At 44.4% G+C, this 17,255-nt stretch overlaps 1 protein-coding gene across 1 annotated transcript in view; it reads left to right on the forward strand.

Moving 5' to 3' along the window:
- Positions 1-15,370, forward strand: part of LOC121945399 (IgGFc-binding protein) — a 41,490-nt gene extending 26,120 nt beyond the window's left edge. Inside the window, exons 28-47 of the mRNA XM_042489551.1 lie at positions 466-1,697; positions 2,559-2,917; positions 3,092-3,671; positions 3,768-4,366; positions 4,453-5,020; positions 5,788-6,053; positions 6,164-6,505; positions 6,678-7,251; positions 7,393-7,592; positions 8,272-8,413; positions 8,550-8,878; positions 8,967-9,558; positions 9,658-10,256; positions 10,653-11,220; positions 11,311-11,909; positions 12,165-12,732; positions 12,836-13,035; positions 13,199-13,579; positions 14,203-14,489; positions 15,361-15,370. Of these exons, the coding sequence (XP_042345485.1) occupies positions 466-1,697; positions 2,559-2,917; positions 3,092-3,671; positions 3,768-4,366; positions 4,453-5,020; positions 5,788-6,053; positions 6,164-6,505; positions 6,678-7,251; positions 7,393-7,592; positions 8,272-8,413; positions 8,550-8,878; positions 8,967-9,558; positions 9,658-10,256; positions 10,653-11,220; positions 11,311-11,909; positions 12,165-12,732; positions 12,836-13,035; positions 13,199-13,579; positions 14,203-14,489; positions 15,361-15,370 (8,995 nt within the window). The remainder of the gene's footprint in view (positions 1-465; positions 1,698-2,558; positions 2,918-3,091; positions 3,672-3,767; positions 4,367-4,452; positions 5,021-5,787; positions 6,054-6,163; positions 6,506-6,677; positions 7,252-7,392; positions 7,593-8,271; positions 8,414-8,549; positions 8,879-8,966; positions 9,559-9,657; positions 10,257-10,652; positions 11,221-11,310; positions 11,910-12,164; positions 12,733-12,835; positions 13,036-13,198; positions 13,580-14,202; positions 14,490-15,360) is intronic.
- Positions 15,371-17,255: the final 1,885 nt, after the last annotated feature.

Consider the following 17,255-nt stretch of genomic DNA (forward strand, 5'->3'; position numbering starts at 1 on the left):
TGCAATTATATTGTCTGCGCAAGTGACTTATTGAGTGCTGCTGAGAAGCAGTCAAGTGACTATTCCTCAGTCTAAATCTCCCACAATGGTTATCAAGGAAAAAAGGCAATCCATCCATTATAGACTACCATTCATCCTGGCTTTTTAATGTTGAAATGAAGGTATTTTTCAGTCACTTTCTCTTTGGTGTCATATTATTTCTTTGTACTGTGTATGCGATCCAAGAAGTCTCAAGCCAAGTTTTGTATTGCCAGCCTGCGAATCCTTTGATTGCCTCTGCACAAATAGTCTCATTCATTTCCTAATGCTTTTTTTGACATGTTTTCCTCATACACGAGATTTGAGAAGCACAGATTTGTAGCTGACTGCTTCATTTTAAGAAACTTGAAAAGAAGTCTTCTTTTGACATGTGTTTTTCTGTCTGTTACTTTGCTCTTCCCCTCTCCGTCTGTCAGGTCCATCTAGCGCTGGATGGGCAGGGAGGGAGTTTGCCCTGTCATTCATGGAGAATTATGCTCCCAACTACGACAGTCCTCGCTTTCAGCTATACATCACCGCTGTTCAGGCCAAGACTAAAGTGACAGTGCAAGTGCCTCCCTTAAACTTCAAGCAGGAGAAAACTCTAAATGCCGGAGAAGGGGTCACCATCAGTCTACCGAAGAGTGTTGAGATGTATGGCAGCAAGAGGTCTCCCAACACGGTGCGCATTGAAGCATCGGCAGATGTGACGGTAACCTCCTTCAACTCCAAGCTGTACACAGCAGACATCTCTGTGGTGTATCCCACAACTGAATGGGGTACTGAATATTTCATCCTTACGCCCACTGGGTCCCCCTATGGCTCTCATAAAGAGTTTGCTGTGACAAATGGTAAAGAGAGCAACAAAGTGGAAATTTTCCCACACGGATCCATCAAGTTCCAGGGCCGTGTCTATGGGATTGGCAGCCGGATGGTGATCGATCTCCAGCCTTATGAGAGCATCCAGCTCCAGTCAGTGAACAACCTCTCTGGCACCAGAGTTTCCTCCCAGCGCCCTGTTGCTGTTGTCACGGGTCACACATGCACCTGGCGCTTCTCCAAATGCAACCATGTATATGAGCAGCTGCTGCCAGTCAGCAAGTGGGGAACCAGCTTCATTGTGCCTCCGCTGAGCTTCCAGGAGAGATATGACAGCGTCTTCCTCCAGGCCTCCCAGCTCACCCGAGCCACCGTCCAATACGGCAACCGTGAAGATGTTTTTACTCTGTCCAGGGGGCAGGTAATGGAGGTCCGCTACCACAATCCCGAAACGCTGTCCATTCAGGCTGATCACGGCATCCAGGTCCTCCTACTCTTCAACGGTGTCACACTAAGCTGGCAACAATTCTATGACCCTTTCATAATGACCATCCTGCCCACAGAACGCTTCTGCTCCTCTTACTCACTAGAGGCCCTGGAGGGCTTTGACAACCAAGTCCTGATTGTGGCGAAGACCAGTGCAATGGCAGAGCTGAGTTTTGATGGTACAAACGTGCTCCGTGATGCCAAGTGGAAAAAGGTTTTAGGGACAGAGTACTCTTGGACACAGATGCCCTACAAACAAAACCCCAGCAACAATAGACACACTGTGTCCAGCTCTGGCTCCCTCTTTGCTCTCTACAGTTTAGGAGTCAGCCAGATGAATGGTTATGGTTCCCTAGGACAATGTATACAGCAAGGTAAGGTGCAAAGTCAGTTTCAAGCAGATATTGTTATGATATACAGCATGTTAAATGGAAAGTTTGAATCGTTTGAAGTGCAGCTGTATGAGGCGCTTATCCATAATCAGTGAATTATATACAGTAGATGGTGGTCTGCATGCCTCCATTTTGCTGTACTGCAATGGAAACTACAAAATGCACTTCTTTGGATAGGGGGCAGCAGCAAAACTTATTTTAGACACCTAAAAAAAAATCTGTTGTAGTTAAATATTAAGATTAATATTACTTTAAGTGTATGCTATATTTAAAATATTTTCACTGCTTGACATTGCTGTCAGAAATTTCCGACGGGGAACTAGAGCTGTTATATTGCTCTCTTTTGCCTTGATTAGTTGGTTAACATTATTGTGTGACGTTGGCGTTCAAAAGGGTTAGTTTGGATTTACCAGTCACAATAACACAAACGTCCTAAGTGATGACGTCAGCAGTAGACTAGCAGGTCTCGTGTTCTGTCGATATAGTCTGGTGGCTTTAAAGAGACGATAGATGGAGAACTGAAGCTGTTAGCTGCTTTCCTGTCAGAAAAGGGCTGTCTGCGGCAAGCTAAAGCTGTGAAAATGTCCTCAGTATAGTGTGCACTTAAACTGATATCTATCTTTTTAGATGGCCCTTTTTCAGTGTCTAAAAAACATTTTATTGCCAGCCCAACGTTAACAGCCGCACATTGCTGAACTTCTGTGGGCTTAGTCCTGCCATCTTCCCAAAACTGCAGGCATGCTGACCACCTTCTACAGTATGTAATACACTGACTATCCCTTTAAGAGAGACTAATTTTATAATAATGTGGGCATTAATCACACATTCTTTAAGGTTTTCCAGGTGGTGGATCTGGAACATTGTCCTGCAGCAGTATCACCTGCAGTGCCAATGAGGTGTGTGAAGAAAAGGGTGGGTATCCCTCCTGTGTCCCCAAACCAGTGGACAAGAAGCCTGGCATCTGCTGGGCCATGGGAGATCCCCACTACCGCACCTTTGACGGGCGTCACTATAACTTCATGGGTACCTGCACATACGTCATTGCTAAAAACTGTGGGAAAGATGATCATCTCCCTGCGTTTGAGGTCCTCGCCAAAAATGAGAACAGGGGAAGCCTCAGGGTGTCGTATGTCAGCTTGGTCACAGTGAAGGTGTATGGCTTCACCATAACAGTAGTTCGGTCTGAGACGGGCCGTGTGAGGGTAAGTAAAACATTATAATCTGAAGTAACCATATTTTCAATATTATCTTAAAGTCAGTTTCTTATGAATATTAGTTATAATTAGTTTGTGGTGTGGCAAATTAAAACTGATACATTTAATCAATACATTATGATGCTAATATCCTCATGACATTTTCTATTTTCTTATGTGCAGATTGACAATGGTTTGTGGAGTTTGCCTGTGACCTTGAACAACGGAAAGCTGACCATGTTTCAGAGCGGTCGCTCTGTGGTCATTGAGACTGATTTTGGCCTGACTGTCCGTTACGACTGGGAACACTATCTCGAGGTCACTCTGTCCGGAAGTTACGCTGGTAAGACTTGTGGTCTGTGTGGCAACTTCAACAACAACCCCAATGATGACTTCACCACACCCTCTGGCACACAGGTGGGTGGGGCTGTGGCTTTTGGGAGCAGCTGGAAGGTGCCGGGGCTGGTTAAAGACGCTCTGTGCAAAGATGACTGTGTGGGTGGGTGTGAGCGCTGTGAACACAGCATGATAAAGATGTGGGAGGGTGACCTGTTTTGTGGGCTCATCACACTTATAGTAAATGGGCCATTCAGCAAATGCCATGCAGTCATTGACCCACAAGCATACTTTGAGAACTGTAAATATGATGTGTGCATGGGAGGCGGCCTTCGACATTTCCTCTGCAGGGCACTGGAGGCATACACTGAAGCCTGCCAGCTTGCTGGAATCCAGGTTCAAGATTGGAGGAAGATGGCAAAATGCCGTAAGTCATGTTAACTAAACAAATCCTCAACATACTGTTATTTCTGTGTTGTTGTGTGTTGTTCTTAATACTTACCACTCTCTCTTCTCCCTACAGCTGCTAAATGTCCAGCCAACAGTCACTATGAGCTCTGCGGCAATGCCTGTCCTGCCACTTGTGTGGACGGTAATGCTCCTTCCAAATGCAAACGTCCCTGTGTGCAGACCTGCACCTGTAACACAGGCTTTGTTCTTAGCGGAGGTCACTGTGTGCCTGCCTCCAAGTGTGGTTGTGTGTATGAGGGTCGAAGCATCTCTGCTGGAGAGACATTCTGGCCTGATGAGGGCTGTCGGCGGAGGTGTAAGTGCACTGCTGGAAGCGGACGCGTTGAGTGCCAGGATAAAGGCTGTGGGGCAGGGCACCTGTGCAAAGTGATTGACGGCATTAGAAAGTGCCAGGCAGTTTCACACAGCACCTGCCAGGCCACAGGTGACCCCCATTATAAGACCTTTGACAACAGGAGGTTTAATTTCCAGGGCACATGTGTGTACCAACTGGTTGCACTCTGCTCCAAGGACCCAGAGTTAGTACCCTTTGAAGTTCTGGTGCAGAATGATCACCGGGGCAACAAGGTGGTCTCTTACACCAAGTTAGTGGAGATCAAGATAGACTCCATCAGCATTGTGATTACAAAGACTCACAAGGGCCAGATTATGGTAAGAACTACATAATATTTCATGTATGAAGTTTAATCTCTCTAATAAGTCTCTGTGTATAAATGTAATTGTATGTTATTTTCTAGGTGAATAATGAGCTTGTCAACCTGCCCATCACCCTGGATGAAGGAAAGATATCTGTGTTTAAGAGTGGCTGGTCAGCCGTGGTCACTACAAACTTCGGCCTGAAAGTCACCTTCAACTGGGAAAGTGCCGTTTACGTAACACTGCCAAGCAATTACATGGGAGCCGTTTGTGGCCTCTGTGGTAACTACAATGGCAAACCCGGGGATGACCTGATTCCAAGGAATGGCAACAAACCCGTCTCACCCGACAATTTCGGCACCAGCTGGCGAGTAGCAGAGATCCCAGGGTGTGTGGAGGGCTGTAAAGGGGTGTGTCCTGATTGCGACGTTAACCAGAAGGTTCAGTATGAAAAAAAAGATTTCTGCGGTATGATCACAGACCCCAAAGGGCCGTTCCGTGACTGCCATGCCAAGGTGGACCCAGCTTCCTTCTTTGAAGACTGTGTTTATGATGTATGCCTGTATAAGGGCAGAAAGGATGTGCTGTGTCAAGGTATTACATCATACACATCTGCCTGTCAAGCTGTGGGGGCCAAGGTGTACAGCTGGAGAACCAAACAGTTTTGTGGTAAGAAATGCATTTATTTTGAAAGACATTTAAACAAAAGGCAAAGTGAGCATCATTTACTGTAGCAGTGTAAAACAGTGGTTCTCAACCTGGTGGTCTGGACCCCTCTGCAGGTTGCCAAGTATGACAGGGAGTTATGAGGGGTTATGCTTTTTAATTTTGACACTCTTTAAACTTAAAACAAACCATCATGTGATAAAGGCATGGTAACGACTAAAGAGCTAACAGAACAATTGCCAAGTGCCAGGGAAAAGAAAAGACAGTATTTGTCAAATTTATGAGTGTTAAAATAATTAAAAATGATAATAATAATAATATGGACAGGAAATCATTTGAAAAATCCTAAAAATAAAAAAAAATGAAATATTCACTGTAAATAATCTCAAAATTCATGTACATCACTCATTTTACACAAATCTCCTGCAATTATGGCATTCACTATTTGGGTTAATTGTATGGTTCATTGGTTGCTCTGTACTGTTATTGATATGCAGTAAATATAAGACAAAATATCCATAAAATATGTGATTTATTCAGGTTTTGCCGTTTAACTCTATGGTGGGAAAGGGGTCCCTTAAGGAAAAAGGTTGGGAAATGCTGGTGTAAAAAATATAACTATAATATTGCAAATGGCACAAAAAGCTTCTTTTGTTTCTTTATTGCTCTGTTTCTAACTTTTGAGATTTTATGTTGCTTTGTAATCACTGCTTACCTTTGAAATCTGCTCTATAAAAATTCACATTGTACTTTTTGTCCCTTGTGTACAGCGGTGAAATGTTCCATCCACAGCCACTATGAAATTTGTGCGATGGGCTGTCCTGCTACTTGCCAGAGTCTGACCCCTCCTCAAGGTTGCCAAGCTGAGTGTGAGGAGGGCTGTGCCTGTGATGAGGGATACATCCTCAGTGGAGATCACTGCGTTCCCTTCTCACAGTGCGGCTGCATCCACAATGACCGCTACTATCGCATCGGCCAGGTGTTTTATCCCAATGGGAAGTGTCAGGAGGAGTGCAAGTGCTCACAAGATGGAGAGGTAATGGATACTATAGCAGACAATGATGACTTGATAGTGATCAGTCTGCACTTGCAGGATGTAAATTCATTCTTTATGTTTAATGCTTTTGTTTCAATTGTTTTTCTCAGGTTGTGTGCAAGAAGTTCACATGTGGTCCTAATGAGAAGTGTAAAGTGGAGAATGGCATCCAAAAATGTCACCCTGTTGGTAAGGGTGTTTGCCACGCCTCTGGTGACCCCCATTACCGCTCCTATGATGGACGGACATTTGATTTCCAAGGCACCTGCACCTACACACTCTCCAAGAGCTGTAGACTGGAAGGGACCCACCTGGTGGCCTTCTCTGTTCAGGTGCAGAACGTGCAGTGGAACCAGATGATGAACAACAAAGTGGTGTCTGTCACCAAGCTGGTCGCTGTGGACGTCTTTGGCTTCACGCTCATCATGAGGAACAACATGTTTGGAGTCCTGGTAAGCAAAACCACTTGGTCTTTATTTAAACCACAGTGAAAACTTGCAGTGTATTGCTTGTATCATGCAGTGGCAGATGGTAGAGAGATGTAAAACTATCTTGACAAAAGTGTTTTAACATTCTTGTCATCAGTAGTTCTTTCCTTAAATATGAATGTGCTTCTCCCTTTAGATAAATGGAGTGTTTAACTACCTTCCTGTGAATCTCAATGATGGAGCTGTGCAGATCTTTCAAGAAGGCAGGCATTATGTGATTTTAACCGATTTTGGGCTGCGTGTGACTTATGACCTGGTCTATCATGTGACGGTCACAGTACCTGGTAATTACCGTGATAAGGTCTGTGGCCTGTGTGGAAACTTCAACGGAAACCCAAAAGATGACTTCCAAATGCCTAATCGTCAGCTCACCAACAATGTAAATGCGTTTGGAACATCATGGAAGGTCACCATCCCAAATGTGGTGTGTGCAAATGGCTGCGAAGGGAATAACTGTCCTACATGTGACCCAGCTCGCAAGGCTTTGTTTTCAAAGACCACTTACTGCGGTATTGTTACAGCACCCAGCGGTCCTTTTGCAGCCTGCCACAGTAAACTGGACCCACAGCCATACTTCCTAGACTGTGTGTTTGATGTGTGTGCTTCTGATGGTGATGGGAAGGTGCTGTGTAACAGCATAGCAGCCTATGCCTTCAACTGTCATATGGCAGGAGTGGACGTCAAAAACTGGAGGACGCCTTCATTCTGTCGTAAGTGACAAATTCACCTTTTTCCCCCCTCAAAATCAACCTCTCATTCTCATCTACTATACTGTATCAAAACTGTTTTTAATAAATTTAAAAACAGTCTCTTTGCTGATCCATGTTTTCCCTTTCATGTGTTTATTTTAGCCATGAAATGCCCAGCCAACAGTCACTACGAGGTGTGTGCAGACCCCTGCTCTGCATCCTGCGCCGGCCTCTCAAAGATTGTCCCGTGCTCCACCAGCTGTACAGAAGGCTGTGAATGTAATGATGGCTTCCTATTCAATGGACATGGGTGTGTTCAAGAGACTCAGTGTGGCTGCTATGATAACGGCAGAACATACAAGGTACACTTCAACACCGCTGTCTGTATAAAAAAAACACTTCATACACAGTCACACAAAAATGATAGAAATTGGCTTAAAGGGACAAAAAAAATCCAAAATACATATTTTTTCTCTTACCTGCAGCATTTTTTAAATCAGTCTACATTGTTTGGTGTGAGTTGCTGAGTGTTGGAGATATGTCTGCCCTCTCTCAAATATAATGGCACTAGATGGCACTCAGCTTGTGGTGCTCAACGCGACAAATAATACATTTAAAAAACTCAACAGTAATGTCTCTCTCCAGAAATCATGACCCAGTTACTCACGATTAACTCACACCAAAACAATCTAGACTGATTAATAGCACTATAGGTAAGAGGAAAACTTATGTTTTGTTTCTATCTTCTTTTTTTTTTTTAATTTTCAAGTGAACTGCCCCTTTTAAGCAGATGCCCACAACAAAATTCATGCTGACATAGCAGTTAAGTTGCCTTTGCTTTTCTAGTTTTGGACATGAGCCAATATGATCTTAGATATGTGCACAGAGGATTTCTCCTGAGACTTAATTAGCAGATTGCCGACATTTGTGGGGTTATTTTAAAAGATGGAATAGAATGAAAAAATGTGGACTTTAATTTGACGTGATGCTTTTTCTGTGTATTAATTCCCCTTGCATTATGAACCCTCTTTATGTCCCCAGCCTGGTGAGGTGGTGTATGAGGACGACTGTAACACAAAGTGCACCTGCAATCCAGAGGCAGGCCTCACCTGTGGGAAGCATTCTTGCCCTAAAAGTACCAAATGCATGGTCAAGAAAGGAATCAGGGCATGCTACAACACAGGCAAGACACAAATAGCCTACTGTATATTTATATAAACAAGCTTTAACCTTTCTTATTTGGTAAATACTCTTTCAAATAAATATAGAGTACATTTTTAATCTGTTTTAATTAAATTGCAATATTTTATTTCCCGTAGATCCCTGCAAAGATGCAAAGTGTCGGGTCAAAGAGAAGTGCCGTATTGAGAAGGGTGAAGCCGTGTGCGTCCCTGAGTACACGGGTATATGCTGGGCCTGGGGCGACCCCCACTACCACACGTTTGATGGTTACAACTTTAACTTCCAGGGCACCTGCAAGTATGTCATCTCCAAGACCTGCGGGAATCTGGATGGCCTGGTGCCGTTCTCAATCACTGAGAGGAACGATAACCGCGGAAACACGGCAGTTTCTTATGTCAGGGAGGTGGATGTGTCTGTGTATGGGTACACCATCACCATCCACAAGAGCCAAGTTGGCCGAGTCATGGTAAGACTTCGTTTACTTGTGTGATGTCTTTGACCTGTAGTATTTCGTTGTCTACATTACATATTTTGTCGTATTCCTTTCCTTTCAGGTGAACGGGCAGCTGCTGAATCTTCCGGTACACCTGTTAGCATATGAGGGTGAGGGTGAGGTATCAGTGTTTCAGCGCGGTCTCTATGCAGTGGTGGAGACAAGTTTTGGCCTGGTCATCTCCTACGACTGGAACTGGGAGCTGGTCATCAGGCTTCCCAGCAGCTACTACGGCAGTGTCTGTGGTCTGTGCGGTAACTTCAACGGCAACAACCGTGACGAGCTCCAGAATCCAGCTGGCAAAGCTGTCTCTTCAGTGATAGAGTGGGGCAAGAGCTGGCAAACACCTGACCAGGACAAGGACCATCCTTGCTGGGACACGTGTAAGGAAAAGTGCCCCACGTGTGATGGCAATCTGCGTAAGCTCTATGAGACCGAGGCTTTCTGTGGCGGCCTCGTAGCCAAAACCAACAATGTGTTCAAGAAATGTCATGCAAAACTGGACCCCCAGGCCTTCATGAACAGCTGTGTGTATGATATGTGTTTGAATAAGGGAGACAAAAAGATGCTGTGCCAGGCGCTGGCCTCCTACAGTCAGCATTGTCGTGAGGAGGGGATAATAATCAAGGACTGGCGGAAAAAGTTCAGCTGCCGTGAGTATTTAAGAGAATCTCATTTGCTCATTTTAATCAAAGATTTCAATGAAATATTAAAAGTTTTGGTTAATGTCTTAAAATTTAATCTCTATCCAGCAATGAGCTGTCAGCGTCACAGCCACTATGAAGACTGTGCTAGCCCATGCCAGCCATCCTGCCCATTCCCTGAGAAAAAGAGGCCCTGCTCCGGTACTTGTGTGGAGACCTGTGTGTGCGACAAGGGTTATGTCCTCAGCGCTGGCTCCTGTGTGCCTGCCAAGACATGTGGCTGCTCCTATGAGGGCCGTTACTACAAGCCAGGCCAGCACTTCTGGGATGATGAGTATTGCCACCGCCTATGTGAATGCGATACGACCATGGGCATGGTGAAATGCCGTGAGGCTTCCTGCTCTGCCAAGGAGACATGCACCGTGGTTGACGGAGAGCGAGCCTGCCGACCCATCAGTCACGCCACGTGCACAGCCTCAGGTGACCCGCACTACCGCAGCTTTGATGGCCGCAGGTTTGACTTCCAGGGCACATGTGTGTATCAGCTGGTGGGACTGTGCTCGGAGCAGCCTGGGTTAGTGCCGTTCAAGGTGACTGTGCAGAACGACCACCGGGGAAGCATGGCCGTGTCCTACACAAGAACTGTCACGTTTTCCATATATGGCATCACCCTCACTATCAGCAGAGAATACCCCTACAAGGTTCTGGTAAGTATGGATGTGGAGGTATGGATAATGTGAGGCATGTGGGTGATTTGATGACAGATTAAATGAGTAATCTTGACATTTGTTTTCATGTGGATCTTTGGAGAGAGAAAAACGGGGCACATAGTTACAGTATTAAAAATAAAAACAGCATAGATACTCTGAGCCGCATTCAAATGATTGGAGGATAATGCCTTCTGTCATTGTGCTAATTCTGACATCCCTCATGCTCTTCTGCATATATATTTAATTGCATATTAAAATTTTGATCCAGGCAGACTTAATTAAACTAAGATTTAACTGCACATTAGAATGGATTAGCATGGACCGCAGCATTATTAAATCTATAATCTCCTAAAAATATTTCTCCCTCCCTCTCCCCCACTTTCTGCTCTTCAGCTCAATGGGCAGCTCGCTTCGTTACCGCTGGATTACAATAATGAGCTGATCGTGTTTCTCAGCGGCTGGACAGCTGTAGTGGAGACAGTTGCTGGTATCACCGTGACCTTTGACTGGCGGAGCACGGTGAGCGTTACTCTGCCCAGCAACTACGAGGGTGCTGTCTGCGGTCTGTGCGGCAACTACAATGGCAAAGCTCAGGATGACCTGACCATGCGGAACGGCCAGACCGCCAAAAATGGAGACATGTTTGGGGAGAGCTGGCAGGTGGCCCTCGTACCCGGCTGCTCATCAGTCTGCCAGGGGGCAGGGTGCCAGGCCTGTACAGACTCCCAGAGGAAAGTGTACCGAGCTCAGAAGTACTGTGGTATTATCGCTGACAAAGCAGGGCCTTTCAGAGATTGTCACAAACGAGTGGACCCCACTCCTTACCTGGAAGACTGCGTGTACGATGCCTGTCACTATCATGGTCACCATGGGTCAGTCTGTGATGCTGTGGGAATCTATGTCTCTGCCTGTCAGAGCCAAGGAATCGCCATCCGCTCTTGGAGAACAGATACCTTCTGTCGTGAGTTTGAGATTGTGGTTTTAATTTTTTTAAATCTTATTTCAAATTATGTCTCATCTTTCACCTTGTCCTTCTCATCCTGTCCTGCAGCGATCGTGTGTCCAGCTAACAGCCATTATGCCCTGTGTGCCACGGGCTGCCCAGCCACCTGCGCCAGCTTACCCTCCTTTACAACCTGCCGCAGGCCCTGCACAGAGGCCTGCGTGTGTGATGAGGGCTACCTGCTCAGTGGGGATACCTGTGTGCCCGTCAAAGACTGCGGCTGCTCCTATGATGGCCACTACTATAGGAGAGGAGATGTTTTCTTCCCCGAAACCAAGTGTGTGGAGGAATGCGTCTGTGGAGAGAACGGTGCTGTGTCTTGCCAAAAAGCAAAGTGCCGTGCAGGGGAGATCTGTAAGATTGTAAACGGAGTGAAAGGCTGCCACCCTGAGGGGCAGGGCAAGTGTGTGGCCTCTGGTGACCCTCATTATATTTCTTTTGATGGACGGAGGTTTGATTTCCAGGGTACGTGTGTCTATGTGTTGGCCAAGGTTTGTGATGATGACAAAGGCCAGCTGACGCCATTCACTGTAACTCAGGGGAACGAGAAGTATGGAAATGGTAAAGTGGCTGTCACCAAGTCGGTTGCAGTGGAGGTCTACGGTTATGTCATTTACATCCAGCAGAAAGTGCCCTGGAAAGTCATTGTGAGTTTAACAACTTAATTCACGTGTTGTTTAATTTTGTGCATGTTTATTTCCTCACAATCATCAATCAAAATGTTTTTATAAAGCACCTTCAACAAATCAAATACAATTCAAAGTGATTTACAGTTTGATTGAAGAGACAAAAACAAGAACAACATATGAAATGAGCACAAAAAAGGATCCTAAAAAAAATAGAACAAGTAAAAACCATAAAATGGTGACTCACAATGACTGTGCTCTTCCTCATCTGTCCAGGTGGATGATGAACTTCTAAACCTTCCTCTCTCCCTGGACAATGGGCGTGTCAGAGTCACCCAGGAAGGTCGCAACGTAATTGTCCGCACAGACTTTGGCCTGGCGGTCCTGTACGACACTGTGTATTATGTGGAGGTGATCGTGCCATCTACTTATGAGGGCAAGATGTGTGGCCTTTGTGGCAACTACAACAAGAACGGCGGTGATGACTTCAGACTTCCCAATGGCAAAAAGGCAAACAACGTCGATGACTTTGGGAAGGCGTGGGTGGTGGACCTGCCTGGCAATGTGTGTGGTGGCTGCGGAGGCCAGTGTCCTGTATGTGAGCAGGCCAAGGCCACTCTGTACGGGAAAGCCGACTCCTGTGGCATCATGAGTGCACCGAATGGGCCTTTCAAAGCCTGCCACAGTAAAATTGACCCGGCGGTGTTTGTGTCTCACTGCGTGTTTGATGTTTGTGCGGTTGGTGGCAACAAAGGCACTCTGTGTGACAGTGTCCAGGCATATGCTTTGGCCTGCCAAAGCGAAGGAGTGAAAATTCAGCCATGGAGGAGCAGCTCCTTCTGCCGTAAGTTACACACAACAATATTTTAACTGAAGAACTGTCAGTATTTTTTGTGTCTTGTATTTCATGTGCAAATACAAAGTCTTCTAAATGTCTTCTCTTGCAGCTGCTTCCTGCCCAGCACACAGTCACTATGAGGTGTGCGCCAACACCTGTGGTGGGACCTGTGCCAGCTTTATTTATCCGTTCACTTGTTCTGAAAGCTGCTTTGAGGGATGTGAATGTGATGCCGGCTTTGTTTTCGATGGCATCCAATGTGTTCCCTTGGACAACTGTGGATGTGTGCACAATGGCAGATATCTGACGGTACGACTGAGATTTTACTTTGTTGTCACAAATTGTAACTGTGCCACAGTTGCTAATAAAACACATTACACATTACATGAACAGTAATGTAAAACATTCTTTTTGCCTAAACGGAAGATGAATGATGGTTGATTTTAACTTTATACACAATGTTTGTTTCCAGGTGGGTCAAGCAGTGGTGGACAAAGCCTGTAAGTCCAAGTGTGTGTGTCAGGCCTCTGGGCTGATTAAGTGTGAGAAGCTGTCTTGTGCCAGTGGGGAGGTTTGTGGCGTCAGAGATGGGGTGAGAGGTTGCCATGCCAAACAGGGCCATTGCGGCATCAGCCAAGTTGGCCACATCACCTCCTTTGATGGCATGTCTGGAGCGATAGGAGCTCAAGGGGCATTTGAAGTGGCGTCTCTGTGCGATGAAGCCACCAAGCTGTGGTTCCGTGTGGTTGTGGATGTTAGGATCTGCAGTAAAGGCAGATCTCCCACTGTCGCCACCGTGCATGTGTTCTTCAAGGAAACAGTTGTCGCAGTGAACAGCCAACACGTGACGTGGGTAAGAAGAGAGATAAAGGAGAGTTAAAGGAGCAGTGTGTAGGATTCAGTGGCATATAGCAATGCGGATTGCAGATTGCAACCAACTAAACTTCTCCCGTGTGCCAAGCATGAACTCCCAGTTAGGATTCCTTCAGTTTTCATTATTCAGGAGGTTTTTTGCAGGGAGCCAAATTATTTGCAAAGATCTCTGTCTTTACAAAATGAACAAATCAGGTCATTAAAACCAGTAAAAACACTGAATAAAGTGGTTTTTACGTCACAAACCAGTCTTCATCTGACGCTGTTTGACTCATCACAGATGGCCCAATAGCTGAGCACCAGCTGAACTTTTTTCTCTGATAACTCAAGATCCAGATGTTGAGAGGGTGAACATGGCAGTGTACCATGGCGATTTCTGTAGATGAGGACTAGCTCTATATGTTGATATATACTGCTCAATCTGAGGTGATGAAAAACACGAATTCTTGTTTCTAGTGATTACACACTTAAGAAAATGTTACTTATATTCCATTTCTGCAGACATATCCCCCTAAATCCTGCACACACTAACCATAAAAATAATCATTTTGATGTGGAAACTTTTTAATCTGTTTGTTTTTTCCCAATTTTCATTTCATCCAGGTAAATGGCAGGAAAGTGTCTCTTCCCAGCAAAGTGACGAGTGACATCTCAGTCCGCATCTCAGAGAGGACTGTGATCGTCGAGCACGCATCTGCCGTGCGGGTCACCTACTCAATTTCCCAAGAGGTCACCGTCATTGTAGACAGCAGCCTCTCTGGTAAAATGTGCGGAGCCTGCGGCAACTACAACAGCAACTCCAAAGATGATATGAGGACGGCAGATGGGAAAATCACCACCGATGTGACTGTGGTTGTTGGCTCCTGGAGTGCTGGGGACTTTTCTAGATGGTGAGTATTTAAAAGGCATACTGTAACAGTTCCTCTGTATAAATGTAATCAGCTAAGATACTTTGCCACTGTTATGATAATGGTCTTCTTCACGCCGTGCTCTCATCGCATTGTCCCCAAACTCCTGATGTTAACTTTAATTGTTTTAATAACATTACAACTTTGCCTCCTTGTCTCTGCTTTTAACCTTCAATTCTAGTTAGAGTGGAAGTTTCAATCTTGAACTCTGTCTTGGCCTTTATTATGCAAACAGCAAACTTAATTTGACCACTGAAATAATCAAGTACAGATCAGCGAGAGATGGTACGGTGCTATGACCATTCAACCGCTTATTCTCTTAACAGCAAGAACTAAACAGGGACTCCACAGAGCCCTTTTAAAGGAATGAGAGTGTGGTTTTTAATTGCATTTGGTCCAATTTAATTAAGAAATGCCAGAGAAACCCCTATGGTAATTACTGATTAAAAAGCAGGTGAGGCTGACAGGCATGGCCATCAAAAGCTACCAAGCTTGCAATCCAATCACTGCTTGTCATCCAAGGACACTTAAGACTCATCTGGGTGCAATATTAATTTGAGCCCTCATCTTTAGTTCTGTGTTCTCGCCTTAAGTCAGTCCCTTAGAGAATTGAGTTTTGTGCGTCCCCCTTCCTCTCTTCATTCAACATGGTTGTCTTTTTACGGGTATTTTCTCATCACCAGACCCTAAACAACACAAGGAAATGCATCAGTGCAGCTTCTGAGTGTTTGCATATGCCTTTTAGAAATACAATTTTCAGAAGCGCTGCTTGTAATCTCTGTTGTGCCCGAGTGAACATGACTTTACTTTGCTCCAGTGCCCTTTGACTGCAATTTTTTCTCTCTCATTTCAGCGGCCTGTAGAGATGTTGGTTCTGCTGTGATGGAAAGCATCTGGTATACAGGTAAAAAAACAGAAGTTGTTTCCTCTCATGAACCAATGTTTCCTCCTGAACGAAACCGCCATACAATGTGGCTCACATCCCTGCTTTTTACCCCCATTAAACAGGATGAAGAATGTGAAGTCGTTCGGGGAAAGTTGCTTGTTTACAGCCATTCTTACTCATCATACTTCAATACTTCCTCTTGATTCATGAAATGGTTTTTGGTTGTTTACTGGGTATCTGGTCCTCTATTGTTCACTTTGGAGTGGTACTAAAATCTGGCTCATTTTTGACCAACACCTCCATCTAGTGGAGGAGGAAATTATACCATGTCTTCTGCTCGGACGACCAAAAGTAACTCATCCTTTACCTGTTTAATTATACTGTACTTGCCTAGTTATATTTTAAAAATTATGTTTTACCAAATGTTCTGCTTACTGTTCTGACCAATAAACACATTTTCATCACACTGCATGAGCAGCTTTGATTGAAAATACTATTTGTCTGCAGGTGATGATTTGCAGATGTACATAGAGTAATACTGCAAAATAAAAACTGAACAAATAATTTTTTTAAAAAATGCAAAAATAAACTGTACAATTTTATTCTTCATGACATGAGATTGATAATAATAGTGCAGTAAAAATAAGGCGTGAACTTGAGTCACGTGGCTTGGACTCAAGTCAGACTCAGTCACAAATTTTATGTGTTTTCAGACTCAACCAAATCAAAAGAAGACTTTCAGCTTTAAGCTGACTTAAACACCAGTGATATATGACTTCACCTTGACTTGAGCCTTTTGACTTATATACTCGATACTTTGCCACAAATGTATTGATTTCCTGAATCAACTAACGTTATCATGAATCTTTTATTTTGTTTTGACATGAAATATACAACATACAGTATCGCTTTAAAGGAAGAATAATCTTCCAGAAAATGTCTTACAAATTTGTAATGAGAAAGTTATATACATTTTTCTAACATGAGATGAGCTAAATACAACAAAGGACAGAAACATATAAAATGAATTCTTTTATACAGGTTAATGGTGCTATATGCTATGTAATGCAATTTCATCACTTCATTTTTAGGATTTTAAGTTCAGTTGCACTTGTTTCAACAAATACACATTTTAAAAGGCCTTCATTTTTTTTTAAATTTAATGTACTGTTACTCAGTGATTAAAATGACATATTTGGTTAAGAGCGCATTATGACTTGTTAAGACTCGGACTTTAGCGCTTTAGACTTGACTTGGGGCTTTGGTGTCTTGTCACTTGCACAAAACTGACTCAGTCCCACCTCTGATAAAAGTATAATGCAGTATTCCCAGAGATTTCACTTCTATAAACACATAAAGCACTCTCTGTATACCAGTCGTAATTAAAAATACATAACTCTTATGGCTTTATGTGATGTGTGTGCATCCTCTGCTGCATCTGTCACAGCTGGTGACAGGAGAAATCCTCTGTTAACCTGACAATTTAATGAGAAAGATATCTGCTCTGATGGTCCCCCAGTGTGGGAGTGATAAGAAATAACAAAATCCCAGAAATGTCTACAGCTAACCACAACAGTAGACTGACAACACCCTGCATATTATAGTGTGAACTCACTAGATTGAGGCAGAACCTGCCATAGTCCACCCAGCTCTGTATTTGCTACCAGAGGAGGGAATCTGGCAGTTTGGTGTGGGAGAGACCTTGGGGAGACAGTTTTCATATATAGCTGAGAGAAAACTTTATCTCACTGACAAACTGCACCGGCCATGAAAGCGCACTAGTGTTTATGCTTTCACTTCACTGCGCTGAGCCCCTCTCTAAAGCCTGTAAATTACACCACGGTGCAACAAGCTCACTGCTT

This window comes from Plectropomus leopardus, chromosome 7, assembly GCF_008729295.1.
Source record: "Plectropomus leopardus isolate mb chromosome 7, YSFRI_Pleo_2.0, whole genome shotgun sequence".
Taxonomy (NCBI): Eukaryota; Metazoa; Chordata; class Actinopteri; order Perciformes; family Serranidae; genus Plectropomus; species Plectropomus leopardus.